The 17,304-nt window shown below is 32.3% G+C and overlaps 1 protein-coding gene and 1 long non-coding RNA gene across 5 annotated transcripts in view; one reads left to right on the top strand and one right to left on the bottom strand.

Moving 5' to 3' along the window:
- ktub (Tub domain-containing protein ktub) overlaps nucleotides 1–17,304 on the bottom strand; it is a 243,816-nt gene that overhangs the window by 44,789 nt on the left and 181,723 nt on the right. For all 3 annotated transcript variants that reach the window (XM_035369949.2, XM_035369950.2, XM_035369951.2), the window contains 2 exons: nucleotides 8,063–8,231; nucleotides 7,808–7,936 (listed from right to left, as the gene is read on the bottom strand). In XM_035369949.2, coding sequence (XP_035225840.1) covers nucleotides 7,808–7,936; nucleotides 8,063–8,231 — 298 coding nt within the window. The remainder of the gene's footprint in view (nucleotides 1–7,807; nucleotides 7,937–8,062; nucleotides 8,232–17,304) is intronic.
- Nucleotides 1–17,304, top strand: part of LOC118198307 (uncharacterized) — a 153,739-nt gene that overhangs the window by 40,745 nt on the left and 95,690 nt on the right. The window contains exon 3 of one of the 2 annotated variants that reach the window (XR_015038725.1): nucleotides 10,610–11,123. The exons of the other annotated variant lie outside the window; for it this stretch is intronic. This is a non-coding gene — a long non-coding RNA (uncharacterized LOC118198307). Of the gene's footprint in view, nucleotides 1–10,609; nucleotides 11,124–17,304 lie in introns of those variants that run through there. 2 annotated transcript variants of the gene reach the window in all.

Genomic DNA, 17,304 nt, shown 5'->3' with positions numbered 1-17,304 from the left:
ACGCCCAAACGGGCGTTTTCTTAACGTTTTGTGTTTTACCTTTATATATTAAATATCATGTTCTTCGCACTTAAAGCATTAAATTCAATTCAATAGCAATATCGCAAAATAATTTAAAAATTAGCATATCTTAAGTATTTTCGTTACACACTCTCGCCCGCTGGAGATAATTTTTTTTCGTATAATGTTGCCATTGCTCGCTTTGAAATCGTTGAGTTTGTTGATCAAAAGCTCATAAATGCTTTACAAAATATGAAATAGATAATACAGCAAATTCCAAATCCCAAATTAGGGCTTCCAAATGCCCTTATTGGGTGGATGATTACGTTAGTAAAAATTTGATAGCTCTAGGTACCGTTGTTTTATCATAATGCGAGAAAAATACATATATTTATGCAGATTCTTCATTATTTAATTTATTTAAATATACCTCAGTGCGATAATATTTGGTGGCAAAAATTTGAAAAGTGAATCGGACGTTTAAAGTTTTCAAATTAAAATGCGAATACGAAATTAATAGCCCTTTGGGCTAAAAATTATCAACTACATGTATATTTATAAATGTAGTGAATTAAATTTATTATAAGACGCATCTGACTTTCGTTACAGAATTCCAATTTGTTATTCGGGGATTTTTTTCCCCTATTCAGTAGATTAACGGCACATACTATATCCGGTTGAGTGACTACGACGATATAAAGTAATTCCTGTACTGTCTGCTTATACATCGTATTATCTTTTAGCAGACTATCTTTCATGTTCTAATTTGCAGCAGCTTATTTATGTTGCCTGCTTACCATCTTTGAACTATTTCTTCGATTTCATCAGTTTGACTTATGATAAAGTTTCCATTTTTAGATTTTCCAATTATTTATGGCAAAATAGTATGTGACATCTCCTAGGTCTTAGATTTCTAGCTTCTCTTTCAGAAGTTTGGTTGCTTTCATTGTATCTTATTCTTTTCTCCTTAATTATATTATCTACATCGGAGTTTCTTAAATTGTGGATTGCAACCCCCATGGGGGTCGCGGGACCTGCAGAGGAAGTCTTCAAAATTTTTAGCAGTTTTGATATTTCTTTAACTTATTATAATAATTTTACAGTTACAAAATATTTTTACACAATGTATCTGAAAAAGCTGAGACAGACAAAGAAAAAACGAAAATGTTTCGACGCATTCTTTTCATAATATAAACGTTCATTTTACTTGCTTTGCACGAGACGCTGCCATTTCGTCTGTTACTTATTTAAAATTTTCACATTGTTCTATGTCTTAAAATTAGAAATTAAAGTTAATGACCTAAATCTGCAGTAGAATATTTCTTACAGTACAAGTGAAAACATTAACGGTTTCACTCACTCGTCTGTCGGATTTGCGCAATGCTTATGGGGTCCCACAAAATTTTCGTAAATATTATGGGGTCCTAGGTTACGAAAAAATCTCAGTGATAAAAAGGGGTCAGGCCTGAAGAACGTTTAAGAAGCCCTGATCTACATACAGGATTATATATGTGAATTTTCGTTATTTGTTTGGGGAAAAAAGTAAAAATTTGCTTTACTTTGCTTAAAGGATAGGTTTAAAAGTATTTTACCTGTTTTCATATTCAAAGCTTTAGATGCTTGTTTAGTTCATTTACTAATGTCTTCTTCAGTTTGCAAAATTTATTTCATCACTAGCTTTTGTGAACCTTTCAGGTTGAGTAATGTGAATTTCATCTTTTATTTTTCTGCAAAGCTATATTGGTATCAATAGTTCTGACAGAGATATTTTTGCAAGAAGCTGAGCGCAAGAATGCAGTGTGAGTGACTCTGAAGAAAGCAGCTTCAGCTGTTTCTGAAAAGTACTGAGCGCCATCATTCTCTACTCTATGACGTGTTCTTTTGCTTATCTCATTTTTCTTTTTGTTTCCTCTGCAGAGGAATGAGCATAGTATAAGCAGCTTGTCTTCTTGCAATCATCTTCTGAATAGATATAAAGTTATCAGTAACAAGTTGAGACATTATCTTGCTTCGCTGTCTTCCAGACGAAAGATTCAAAAGGCGGTCCTCAAAATGAGTTGCTGCCAATGTACGGCCTATGACACTAAGACCAAAGAATTTGTAAGGGACAAATAAAATGCCTTACAAATTCTTTGTTACAACTGACATGTAGCCGCTTTACCCTGAGACGGATTGTTTTGATCTAGGTTATTACTCGCCATCTTAGAGAGTTTGTAAAAGGATTTCTCTGGGGCATTATTTATAATATTTCGCACAAATATTTTCTACAATTGCAGATGCTTTTCCGAAGTTACTCTGCATACATGAAAAAGATCTTTACACATTCCTGCGTTAGATCTATTGTATTACTTCGAATTTAAACTGCAGATTTTTTTTTTTTTTTTTTTTTTTTTTTTTTTTTTTTTTTTTTTTTTTTTAAAGACAGAAACTTAGCATGAGGCTTAAATACAAAACAAATACTATTTTAGAATCGTATTTCTCAACAAATTATGTAGCTTACTTTATCTACATTAGTAGTACCATTAAAGAATATAAAATTTTTCTTATTTTTAAACACCTATTACGAAAGCAATCTTCTTTTTGCCATTTTTTTCCAATTTTCCGATTTTAAAATCCAATTTAAAAAAATTAAATCACTTAAACTCGAGAGTGGCTATTCTTTTTATACTTTTTTCAGTTTTCATATATTTCATTCATTCTGCTGCAGTTTAAATTCGAAGTAACAAGATAGTTACCAATGTTTCCTAAGCAAAAGGTGATACTTTTCGATTTCGTGTACTGTTTATTCCTATTATCATTCATCTCTTCTGCAAACTTTGACTTCCTTATTATGTACTTTTGCAAAATAAAACGAATAAGTATTTGTTCCTTAACTTCTGGAGAACAGCATAAATAGTAAATTTCGTTTTTGTAACACCTTACATAATATCTGAAAAAATAGCCAAATTTAGATCTATTATTTATTTTGTTTTAGGCTGTAGAATGATGTGTGTTGTCATATTTTACATTCAGTACTGCACAAAAATGAATCCTAAACATCCAACCTTCTAGTCTGAAAAATATGGAAATTATATGGAAAACATTTGAGAATCAGAATATTAATGAGAAAATAATCATTTGCTACTAAAACTGATATGAATACTAAATTCTTTTATTTATTGAAAGGGCATTATTGATTACCTCCATAAAATTTTAATTTCAAATAATTTATTTAAACAGAAAGTTACAGAATTACATATATTTCTAAATCTCATGTACAATCCAAATCTTTCATAATTAAAAACCTATAAATTTATATATTTAGTAAATAAGCATAAAAGCATAAATGGACTTTTAACAGGAAATATCTAGTGCTACCGCTGGCAAGATTAGAAATTTAAATTTAGTTATTAATTCTTAATTTCGACTATACCCTAGGAAATGAAGATCAAAAACTGTTGCAAAATGAATATTATAAAAATTTATTTCTTTAGAAAATTGAGTTTAAATAATGAAAAATGTATAGTAGAAGCTTTAAATTGTAATGTAATTCATAATAAAAACTCAAACTAATAAGAAACACATATGAATGAAAATTAGTTACTATTGACCCTATGGAAGCAGAAGACTAAAATTTAAGGGAAATTACTATTTTCCATTAAATCGTCAACAATTAAAGAATGATCTTCTCATTCGTATATTTGAATGAAATTCCCAAAATGCAGTAAAACGAAGAAAAATAAACATTTCAAAATTTAAATTAGTAAATTTCAAATACTCGAAGAAATTCCCCTTAAAATAGACACAGGCTAATATAATGCCCAAAACAATAAAGTTTCCAAAAATTTTGAAACTGATGACTGGTTAAAAATAAAAGAAAATTCATTTAAAAACTCGACAATAATTCGTGTAAACAAAACGGTAGATATTTATACATTTTAAATTGTCGTATACCACATTTATATTTCACACGGGCCAGAAAATGTAGCTTTAATTTTTACTTACTGTTTATACTCTTTAACTGCGTATTAGTATCCCATTTTCATAAGAAGTTTCGTTTGAAGGCCCGTCCACACGAGTACACTCGAAACGTAGCTGACGAACGCGCTTTTACGTTACCAGCGTAAAAGCGTCCAAACGAGTACGCTTTCGAAGAGTGCGTTTAACCAATAGAATTATTTTGCGCAAAAATCACGTGACGCTGTAATATAGCGTCAACAGAGCTGTATCTTATTACTTCGCTGTTCTTCTGTATGTTTGCAGCAAGTTGTCCGAATCAGATGATTTTTTTTTATAGCTGAAACTTTACTATTATGTGCAATTATTAAGCAGAGGCAAAACCGCAAAAAATGGCAAGAATGGGTTATAAAGATTTACTTAGAGCGACCTGTTCAAAGAGATTTTAGATTTTTTTTTTTTTTTTTTTTTTTTACTGCCTCGTTTGCGAAAGGAATATCCGGAAATATTAAATTCCTACTATTAGCTCACACTCTCCCTATATCTTGTCAAATTTTCAGTACATAAAATGCTTTTTATTCATCCACTCAAGTTCCAATACAATTTTTTAAACTTGCAGTGAATGACACTTGATGTTAATACAGCTTTTTCACATATTAATTTTTTTTTAATTTTTAATTCAAAAAAATTATGTTTGTATTTTATTTATTTATTTATTTATTTATTTTTGTATTTTTAAACTTTTCTTTGTGGACCTAAGTAGGAACTGACTTATTTTTTTTTTTTGGGGGGGGGTATATTACTTGTTTTTTAATTCCTTCAGGATGAGTATCGACCAGTTTGACAGACTTGCAGATTCTATATCGTATGAAAATTAGGATTTATAAAATTGGTTTGGAATACAGTACATAAAGAGAATTAAATTACTTAATTCTCTTTATATACACCATCCACCATATAATAAAACCAACTTCATTTTTTTTAACTCGCTCTCCCTTGGTCTTTTGTTTTTCTTTTTATTTATTTTTGAATTTAGAATGAGGTTCAAACTTTGGACAGTTTATGAGAAATTATGTGCATGATAAAATATGCAATAAAGTAAAAATAAAGAGAGAATTTATAGATGATATATGATAAAGAGATGCAGCTATATTTTTACATAAGGATTTCTATTTGCACTGCACATTTTTAAATTAAATTAAAAACAGTAATAATAGGTAAAATAAGAATATAATGATTCATGATTAAATATAAGAAACACGTTTCAAAATGAGAAAAGCTAACTGAATTATATCGTCTACGGTTGAGGCTCGAACTTGCCACCTTTCCATTCCTCCGCCACCAAAGCAGTGTGCTGACCACTCAGCTATCTGTAATAGTAGTGCCTGTGAAAAATAATGTAACAAGTAGAAGTCGCTGCAAAGGTAATTTAATTAAACTTCAATAAATGATTGCTGTACGACACAAGTTGTAACTTTCCTCCACAATTTCGTAATTGTATTTTATTGAATACTCTTTCACAGTCAACTGCTTTATTTTAGAAGTTATTATATTGCTGAAGTTAGTTTTTGGTGTATTTAATATTGGGATATTTATAGAGCTTTTTATTACACATAATATAGCCAATATTTGTAATAATTAAGGAGAATTTTGTAAGGCAGAAACTTTGATTTCGTAGAAACTGTAATTTATTTAGGTTCCTATTACTTACGGTGTTATAAATAGGTGAAGCATATGGATATACTGGTCGGATCATTGCTTTATAAGTATACAGTTTTCCCCTTTAATGAGAATTTTAAATGTATACTAATATGTACGGTTTGAGAAATCTGAAGAGGGCGTGAACAATGCTGATTATTTTATTGCTGTATACAGTTATATTTCTAAGCAAAAACTCATCTCTGTGTGGCTCTGACGCCATATTGAAACGGGTAAGCAAGAAGGTTTTCTGATTATGACACGTGATAAGAACTCGGTCGGCTATTGGCTATACGCGCGCGTCACGGGCGAAAAAGCTGAACAGGAGCGTACTCAGTTTTACGTCTTCTGCGTCCTACGAATTTACGCCGGCGTCAAAAAAGTTACGTCAACTACGTTGGGAGCGTCCTCGTGTGGATGGGCCTTGACACAATATGGAAAGGACGCTTGGAGTTGCAATAAAATATATTGAGAGAGAGAGAGTGTCGTTTTCTTCATTTGATATGAATACATTTTGAATGGCGAGAAACTTTTAAGAAAGAAGCCTTCTGATTTGCTATAGACCGGGGGAGGGGGTTCTTCGAGTATTTGAAATTTATTAATTTAATTATTATGAATTCTATCATTTTTATGAGTTTTATTATGAATTCTATCATAATTTAAAACTAATTTTTTATAATATTCATTTTGCAATTGATTCTGCTCTTCATTTACTAGGGAATAGTCGAAATTAAAAATTAATAATTTTATATATATATATATATGTGTGTGTGTGTGTGTGTGTGTGTGTGTGTGTGATATTTTAAGTGCTTAGACGACTCTGATACTTTTAGCAGCTTGCAGTCGTCATGGCTGGGGATGGATATTTTGATGCGCTGTAGCTTGCAGTCTGAGTAATTAGACAGATGAATGCCTAAACTAAAAACCTCCAAATGTGGTCGTTTCAAAACATAATTTTATTCCATTATAATTCACATCAGATCATTTTTGTAGACAATGAACTTATCCAATTACATTTATTTACGATAATTTTTATGTACACCGGTTTTAAAAGTACCACGTAAGCATCTTAGACAGGAAAGCAAAGCAGCGTGAATGTTAGCAGGGTAAAAGTTACGAAAAGGAATGACGTAGTTGTTTGCGAAGAGTATTCATAATAAGTAGGTTCATAATTACAGCTAAACTGCTATCGATTAATTTTAGGATTTTATGTAACGTGGAAAGATCTCGAATTTGGGAGAACAGATGAACTTAGGGGGCAGAACACCAAATTTAGAATTTGAGGTCAAAAATCGTTTCTTAGCGCAGCCATCGTTATTTTGTTATATCTTACACGCGGGCACACACACATTACTCTATCTATGTATATGCAAAAACAACACAGATTTGAGATAACTATATCACGTAGAATTTTCTTAATCCTTACACGTAGATAGACAATGTCTAAAAATATCGTTTTGCTTATACACCACTGCCATGCAAACACCTATTCTATTTTCAAAAGCTGTGGGTGTATTTGACAATAAAACAATTTTTAAGTCCTAACGTAATATTTATTTACCAAATCAGAACAGATGAGGTATATGTAAATACAATTCTCTTAGACAATGCGGTCTATTGTTTTAAGAAATGTCACTATTTCGAGATATCAAGTATTAGGGTATACAACAGCTAGTTATTGGCTGTAGATGATTCGGATTATAAGAATATCTGGTAGCGAAGAGGAGATTATAGGTTTTAATCTTCGTCCAGGCCCTCTTCTTTATGAGGCCATTAATATCTCCAATTTCTCAGCGCATAAACACTTTGTAAAAAGTTATTACTGAACTTACCTCGTGGATGGTTTTCAACTCCCACTTTTGATATCAAGTAAAGAAATTTATGATAATCACTTTTCATTTTGTAAATCCCTCGTTACATTCTCTTTCGCAAACTCATTCTAAAAACCTATAATGTGACTATGATATTAAAGCATCAAGAATTGCGAAAAATTCCGTAGTTTAGTTTCATCATGATTCTTCTTGGACAGATGGATCCCCAAACACTAGCCCAACAAACGCCTGTTTTATTAGAATTGATTTGTTTATGAAAAGAAACTGTTTAACCTCACTTTAGTGTCTCATTTTGAGTTCTACTTCTTATAAAAATATTAAATTAAAATTAATTATCTTACCTTCTGGATTTGGAGATAATTCCTCTGTTTCTGGGGCATTGGACTGAATGATTTGTGATGTGACTTGAATAGCAGGCATTGCATCCGGGTTATTAGGAGACATTGTATACTGTAGTGGCCCGTCGTAACCTGATTGGTAATAAAATTGGAAGTTAAGTAAGATATAAAATTATCTGACCTTAATTAATGAAAAGAGAGAGACATGTCTGCTTTAATGTGATTTTTGGAATATGATAAAAAAGGGGCTATACTTACACAGCACTACACCTTCATTATTTTTGTTGACACTGTAGCCTGTCATCAGAGGCTTCGATTCTTCATTTCCACCGCGCCAGGCTCTTGCTGTCTGAGGTCTGGAATCTGAAGCATGGACCATTCCAGGGATCTGGCGTTTCTGTTTTTGTTTCTGTTCGAGGAGCTGCCTCTGTTGAAGAAAAATATTTAATCTTAATTTAATATACTTCTTTTCTTATTCTTCTTTTCCATCAAGATTTATTAACATGTAGAGACGTTAGGTATTTTTGGAAGGAGAGATTGAAAAATGAGCAAAGCCTTCGCCGGGAATCGAACCACGGACCTCTGGCATATGCGCCCAAAGTGCATACCACCATACCACGAAGGCAGGCTACGAGGGCGGGAGAAATACCTTATAAACATATGATAACGTATTTTTAAATAAATCAAAAAATAAATATTCATGTTCAAATGCAATCCTTCTACCAATAGTGTATTCGGTCATTTTTAAATGTAAATCAGAAAGATGAAAAGTAAAACGAGTAAGTTGGTAAAATTCATATCATATTAGCATAAAAGACACACATTATATACTCCCAGAAGCTCAAAGCCAAATCTTTAAAATGAGAAAATTTTTATAATATCGAGACCTATAAGTAAATTATATAGTTTTGTGCTCTATACATCTAATTAAATTTGTAAAATATTGAAAAATATAAGTCAGTAATATTCGCCTTATCATAAATTGTATAGAAAAGGATTCAGAATGTACAATGACATGAAAAACTCTCTTTTTTAGAGTTATTTAATTGATCAAGGCACAATTTTGTTTTCTGTCTCTAAACAGCTTATAAATAAATCGTATAAATAAATCTCCATAGCAATAATCTGCATTTAAAAAAAGTGAATTTCATTAGTAATTTGTTCAACGTTCATTGTATTTCGAAGTTTTTACAGCAATAATAAATGTTAATAAATGTTTTGCACTTGTGTTCGACATCGTGTTTTCAAATGTTCTGAGAGGTACAAATTGTTCCAGGCTTTCTAAACATTGATTACACAGCCTTCTAAACATTGACAAACATGAAATTTTTTGGTGTTCGCAGATGGTTTCGAGAGTTCAGTGACATATAAGAAGAAAATAAAAACTAATTTTCATTTCGCATAAACTTTAAAATATCAGAAATAGAGAAGCTATTGGTGTATTATATCATTTCTTTTTATTACATAACTTTTCTCTTGTTTATAAACTTAATGTAAAAATATTTCCTAAATTCATATTAATCTTATAATTTCTAATTTTAATGGAAAATGGCCTCTAAACGTTCTTCATGAACACAAAAAAGACCGCATGGTATCAAAACCAAAGGTATGCCTGAGTAGAGCTTTTTGACGTGTTAATTTGATAATTAACATGATCATCCTCTAGAGTTCTGCTTCTTTTTACTAATAGTTATTTTACTTTGTGAGCCTTACCCAAATTCTCTTATTTCCTTTCGCGATTTCTCGCCAGGATGTAAATTAAGTAGAGTGAACAAAAGTATTTAAACTGCCGGAGCAAAAAGGTTAGACAGAGCGTGATTTCGCTACTGTGAGCGCACGTTTGTTGGTTTCTACCAGATGTGAATTTCAGAAGCGGCTACGCGTTCTTGTCATCAAGTTACTATCCTGCCGGTGTAGGTTTTCTGAGTCAACCTGCTAATTTAAATAGAATTATGTAGTCTCGCACTACTCCTTACCTTTATATTTAGTGCTATATTATCTTATAAGTTCTAACCGCAAGGGTCGGTGTTGTTTTTAAGCATGTAAGACCTTGCCATCTGTTAAACAGTCTGTGATAAATTAAATGGTCTTTTACATTTTCCCCCTAGTTGTGTGCATTTTCACACCTGTGCGGGAATTCTCAAGGTACAGAACTGAACTTAAGTAGATATAGTTATATTATATGATAGCCAAAAAACTAGATCCTACAATTCAACTTGAAATGTATGTTGTTTTGATAAAGACTGCAGCATAGTTCATTTTACTTACTAAATTTCAACAAAAGCAATTTTCACAATAAAGTGTTTTATATATAAGTCGATTATTTAATTTTCTGTAGCTAAGTAAACATACTTGCATTTAACAGATAATTTCAGTAAACCTTTTTTATTCTAATTCTAAATCCATTTTGTCAGAAAATAATCTATATGTTTCTTATGTGTAACTGACGAATCCGTAGTTTTCAAAAGTTTTCAAAAAGAGGGCATATAGGCAGAAAAACAAATCCTCAAGGTGAGAAAAATTTTGCTATATAAAGTCTATCAGATAAATTATATATATTTTTGCTCTATCCATATTACTGAATTTTCAAAATATTAGAAAATATAAAGATTTTCTATTAAACAATACTTTTGTTTAATATAAAATGTACAGCAAAGGATTCAGAGTATAGATTTGTATTAAAATGCTCTTCGTAAATAAAATCCTCTTTCTTAATAACGAAAATTAAATACAGAAGTAATAAAGTTCTTTTATTTAATTTTTGGCATACAAACATTACAAAGATTTTAAAATTTAATTTTACAGCAGAAAGAAGAAATTACTGGACATTTTGCACTGAATACAAAACTTTATAGATTTGCACCTTTTATAAAGACATTAGGGTTTTCGAAGCAAGAAAAACGTGAACATTCAGTTGCCTCGCCGAGACTCGAACTACAGGTTTTCCAGTGCTAGCTGAATGTGCTATCACTTACACCAAAGAATATGTATTGTATGGACTTTCTTTGCTTACACCACAAGAGAAGACTTGGGGAATTTGCTAATTCCTTATATACATCTGTTCTCGTTTGTATCTTTTATACAAGTGCTCTTGTATTTTGGATTGACTAGAAATTTTGATATTTTCTTCCTAAATAAAATTTAATAAGAACAATTTTCGTTAGGTTGCGCAGTAACATTAGTAAACTTCGACTTTTAACTTAGCCATAAGGGATTTTGAAGCTATGGAAGCGAAGTAAAATGTCCATAGCCTTTGACTAAATTTCATAAAAAAAACCTGATGCATAATTCAAAATGGTGCAAGTTATGTTTTTCAAATCAAATTGCCTGAAAAGTTAGTCGTTGTTTGAACAGTGAATAAAAATTCCTTTTTATTATTTATGTTATTTGTCTCATCCACTTCAACAATTAAATCCTTCTACATATAACAGATAGCTTTTATAAATTCATACATATATTTTCTTCTTTATGAGATTCGTTTAATGAACGGCGGTGAGCATTCTCTATTATAACTGCTAAATCAGAAACAACAATAAAAAATAAAAAAAAAATAAAATCGAAAAAGTTTCAGACTTTATAAAATTACGTCCAAAGGGGCGTTTTTCTAAACTTTATTTATTAAATATCATGTTCTTCGCACTTAAGCCATAAAATTCAGTTCAAAAAAGCAATGTCGCAAAATAATTTTAAAATGAGCATATGAATTTCCGATACACAGTTCCGTGCGTTGGAGATAAAAGGTTTTTCCTCCGAAGAGTGTTGCCATTGCTCGCTTTAAAATCGTTAGTTAGTTAATCAAAAATTCGTTCTACAAAATATGGTATGGTGTATTTAATTATGTCAAAGCACATGAGGGCTCTATGCCTAAGGGAAGGGATGCCTTCGTGGAGGACATTCTAAGGTTTTGGTTTGGTTTTGGTTTATTAGATTACGGCAAAGCACTCGAGGGCTATCTGCCTTAAGGAAGGGGTGCCTTTGTGGAGGACTTTTTAAGGAAAACAGGCTCGTATACACGTTACACATGAGGAAAACCATGAAAACAACCATGCAACCAGCCCGTTCGCGGGATTCGAACCTCGGACCGAACTACCAGTGTTCAGCGACATTACCGCTTGGTCGCTGGTGAGCCCCTCTTTAAGGAAAACTGGCTCATATACACGTTACACATGAGGAAAACCACGAAAACAACCATGCAGCCAGCCCGTTTGCGGGATTCGAACTTCGGCCCGAACTAACAGTGTTCAGCGACTTTACCGCTCGGCCGCTGGTGGGCTTTTACAAAATATGAAGTCGATAATAAAACAAATTCCAAGTTTCAAATTTGGGCTTTCAGATGCCCATATTTGCAGTAGCATTACGTCATTCAAAACTGGATGGCTCAAGGTTTTATCACAATGCGAGAAACATACATATATTTATGCAGATTCTTCATTATTTAATTTCTTCAAATATAATACATGACGATAGTATTTGGTGGCAGCGATTTGAAAAGTGATACAGCCCTTTAAAGTTTTCAACGCAAAATCGCAAAACGATTACAATTGTCCTTCAGGGACAAAGCGCCTTTGGACTAATAAAACCTTTCTTTGGCGGATGAAAGGGAGAGAACTTTAGCGAAGCAACAAAGAGCTTTAACTTGGATTAAATGCGAAAAAAAAAAAAAAAATTACAGCCCTTTAAAAAAGTATTTTAGGAGTAAGGATTAAATTATTGAAGTAAATTATCAAATATTCCGGAGAACTGTTTTTTTCTTGCTTGTTTCTTTTTAGGGAACAAAATGCATTAAGCTGCAATACACAAATCAAAATAAGGTTCCAAACCTCTTTGTTAAGTCAGGGATAGTAACAAAAAAATATTAAAAATTTTAGTTTCCTTAATAATAGTTTACTCACTGTTTTTAAATTGTCAAGCCATCTGTAAGAAAATTTTGCACTTGAAATAAATTAAAAGAGAAAAAATTCTTATTTCGATTCTTTAGGCAATGACATTTAATTAACAAAAATAAAATTAGATTACGGTAACTTGCGTATGTTAGTGAAAAGACAGCTAAGTTATACAGTAATTTCTATCGCTAACTGTTATTCATTTGATCGAAAGAATCCGAAACGCGGAAAACTTTTAAAGTCTTATTTTTTTTTTTTTTTTTTGTATTTATTATCCGCAGTCTTTTGCTGTTTTCATAACTTTGGATCGTTTAGAAGACGCATAAGCTTCAGAAATTTAAGAGTTCTAACAGAAGATTTTAAAATTTAATTTTACAGCAGAAAGAAAAAGAAATTACTAGACTTTTTGTACTGGATACAAAACTTTATAGATTTGCGCCTTTTATAAAGACATTAGAGTTTTCGAAGCAAGAAAAACGTGAACATTCAGTTGCCTCGCCGAGACTCGAACTACAGGTTTTCCAGTGCTAGCTGAATGTGCTATCACTTACACCAAAGAATATGTATTGTATGGACTTTCTTTGCTTACACCACGGGAGAAAACATGGGGAATTTGCTAATTCCTTATATCCAGAGGCCATTGTTCTGATCTTTTTATAACTTTTTGCAAAGTCATTTAATGATATCCTCAAATGTTATAGCAAAAAATAAACGATATTTTAATGTTTCTTAAATTTCAAACTGTAAGTACATAATTTATGATGGGTAAACTTTGGTACGGCATCATTGTTGAGTTCTAAATTATGAGTGTGGTTAGTTATTTTCAGCAGCAGCTACTGTTTAGTAATAAATTAAATAACATTTTGAGTGACGATGAGTGATTTTAATTGAAAATTAAGGACTAGATATAGGCGCGATATCAAAATGATTATTGATGGACCTTAGTTAAAAAGCTTTCATTAAGCGAAGCATATTATCTTCATTAATGGATAATACTATAATAAACATATGTCAGAAATTTAACCTATTTCAGAAATAGCAAGAAGTTCTCAAAATTATTTTTAATTAACAGAGGCAGATGTTAAATTGCATCTCAGATTCAACCGTATAAAAGTTAAATATCCTTAAAGCTTTCATTGAAGCTTAAAATGTTAAACTGCAAAGTGCTGAGCACGAACTTGAATACTTAATCAAAATCGGGTATAAGAAACTGAGACGAACTGTAATTCTCTTTACCACTTTTAGAACTTTGTCTTCCATTTTTCAAGCTTCCATAGCTTACCTTATCTATTCGACCAAGAAGAATATTAATTGAAGTTTTTATAAGCTCTGAAAAATGCTAGTAAGCATTGCAAATGAGTTGCAAATGCATTGGGCTTCAAATGGGTGAACTTTTAAAAACTGAAAAATGGAAAACTTTCTTTAGGAGTAGTCAAAAGCTTTCAAAAATTCAGAAATTAATAATTATCTAGTTAATACTAATCAAATGCAACATGCAGGTATTTTTAAACCTGGGTGTATTTAATATAATTTCTGTAGGAGAATCTAATTTACGTTAATCGAAACACAGTAATTAACTGCGCTCCCTGTGGAACTTCATGCAAAGCACGATTATTAAAGTTTCACAACTTTGCAGCAATGCAATATATGTTACAGGTAATTACGTCGCTCAAGTTTTCTAATATTCTACTAGTCTTTCATGATGTTTTACAAAAGCGCAAATAGAAAAGTTGGTTCATTCAATTCGCATCGTAAATTACTTCATGAAATTAATATAGAAGTATTTTTGATCTTTTAATTTAATAGAATGCTAAAACATTTTTGTTCTCCTTAAATCGACAGTAAAATAGTTGTCCTTCCAATGCACGGTTGTTAATGAACAGGAATGGGAACATGTTTTGTCTTTTGCTTGCTATGTTGTTGTCCAATTTATTCAGTTTGATATTTTTTCCTTGTAAGAGTGCTTTTTATAAATCAAATGATATAGTATAATATCTATATCAGTAATTTCTTACAGCGATCGGATAATATAGTTTCCTATTTAAACTTACTTGCCTGAATGTTTATACATATTTGGTATCCCAGTATCACAATCAGTTTTATAAAATACATTTTCACAGTTTGATTAAAAGCAATAAAAGCAAGTACTGATATGGTCGAGTAAAGACGAGAAACTATAACTCACTTATTGCCCGAACATAAAAGAATGATTATATAATTGAGCCCGTCTTTTCCTAAATCCTTAATAATATCATTTAATAAGACAGATTTTGCGATACTGTGTTGAGATTCTTAAAACTAACTGCATTTACTCATCCTTCTTCGCTAATTGCATATTAAGGAGGCCAATTAGTGACCAAGCAGCTAAAGGCATGAAATGCTAGTAGTTACATGAAAGTCCGAGGATCTCTTCAGGGCGATAGGTCTCGCTCCAAGTACAATATCGTGTTTTTTTAAGTTTACAACTAATAAGAGTGATTTTTCTCTTACAGAGTTCTCTAGATTGGTTTGGTTTATTTAATTAAGGCAAAGCACACAACAACTATCTGTCTAAGGGAAGGTTTCTTAGGGGAGGACATTCTGAGAGAAACTGACTCGTATACACGAGGGATGTGGGGAAAACGAAGGAAACGCCCATACAGCCACCTTGTTTGCCGGGATTCGAACCCCGAACCGAATTACCAGTGTTTAGCGACTTTACCGCTCGGCCGCTGGTAGTTCGAAAGATATATTCTAGACCTTCACCATAACGAATACGATATTTTAGTGGATTCTGTAGTTTTAGTTCGAGAGAAAAAGAATGAACCATGTGTCAAAGATCTAATGATGTAAAAATTAAAATTCTATAAATCTGTTAAAAATGCTTATTTGTAAAAAAGGCAAATTTCGTTTTCGAAAACTTTTACCTTTTTGCCTAAATAAATGCAAAAGAATTAAGATAATAAAACACCCTTCTCCATCCAGCAAGGGGAAAAAACAACTGAAAACTTTGCAGTCTGAAGATAAAAACAAAATGGCGACTCATCTAAACCTTGATTTCTTTCCTTTGCTCGGGTAAGAAACTTTATTTCTGAAATAAAAGACAAATTTCCCGTGGGATAACACACGATAGTACAATTATTCGTAGTCTTGGATGAGGGAGATTATTCCGTTTATTTGTTATTCTTTTAGATACACAAAAAAGAACTGCGCTGCCATTATGCCCCGCCTTTCCAGTGTAAGCAGCAGGTGCGATAACGAAGGGAGAAGTTATTGTACGGGCTTTTATTCTCGTTAAGAAAGTGAAGAATTCTGCGGTGTTTCTGTTCGCTTTCATTAATTTCAGTTCACGTAGTGTTTTTTTAGGATGTATATGAAAACTCTCCGATACGAAATTTAAAGTCAATCTCAGAGTAGCTAAAATGGGAAAATCTACTCTATATTTGGTAATCAAGTATAAAAATTAATTTCAAATCACGCCACTAAGCATACTAGTAAATGATTTTCGGCTCATAAAGTCGTCCTGTTTGCTCTAATTTTGAATTTTGGTTTGAAGAAACATTAAAGTCTATCCTGAGCTTGTAATGTCTAACGTATAACGCAGTTTCGATGCAAAGGATTTTAGTAGTTAACATATATTTTTTTTAAAAGGAGTAATTCATTTTTACAAAATGTTTGTTTGTTTGCTTATTTGATTATGCAAAAACACTCAAGGGCTATCTGCCTAAAGGGAAAGATACCTTCGTGGAATATATTCTAAGGGAAACTGGCTCGTACACACGTTACGCATGGGGAAAACCACGAAAGTGCCCATGCACGCGGTCCGTTCGCCTGGAATTGAACCCAGCTCGGAATTGCAACTGTTCAGTGACTTTACTGCTTGGCCGTTGGTAGGCGATGATCTATGGAATAACTGTTTAATGCAGTTAAAAGGAAGCCAGCCCATGCAGCTATCCCGCTTGTGATATTCGAACCTCGGACTGAACTACCAGTGTTCTACGAACCTTGTAGAGCGGTAACGCTGGTGAGGCCTTTTGCAAAAGAAAATTTTAGCAAAAGTTCCTTTCAACAGCATTAAATACACCGGTAGTTCCGACCGGGGTTATATTCCAGGTGAACGGTCTGGTTGCATGAGCAGTTTCTTGGGTTTTCTCCTTGTGTAACGTGTATATGAGCCAGTTCCGTTAAAAAGTCCTTCCCTAGGGCATCTCTCTCCGTAGGCAAATAGCATTTGCCATAATCTCTATAAACCAAACCAAACCTAAGCTTCATAAATCACCCTCTAGAAATAATGTCTTTCTTATAAGATCAAAAACTCATCTGTCGATGAAGAGAGAGTAGACCCTTTTTGATTTCAAGGCATTTAAAAGTTTAGAGAGTACCAATCCTCTCCTTTCTTGCAAATTAATTTGTCCCGTCTGCAAGAAAAAACAGTTGAATAGGTTATTTGAGACAGCTCATGAAGCATTTATTGAACAGAACTGAGTTTTCAATAATGATTTAATTTCGATAATGATGAGTCAATGATTTAAGGATTGAAGCATCGTTTAGAAAAGAAAATGCTTGTAGATGTTAACGCGTTTCGCAATTTTAGTCGTATTAAACACAGCCCGTGTCTACCACGCGCCAGTGTCATAG

The sequence above is a fragment of the Stegodyphus dumicola genome, chromosome X1, assembly GCF_044657685.1.
Source record: "Stegodyphus dumicola isolate Sdum_Otavi_A_Nest chromosome X1, ASM4465768v1".
Taxonomy (NCBI): domain Eukaryota; kingdom Metazoa; phylum Arthropoda; class Arachnida; order Araneae; family Eresidae; genus Stegodyphus; species Stegodyphus dumicola.
Note: the sequence above shows the minus strand (reverse complement) of the source record. Positions and strands in the feature narration are given on the sequence as shown.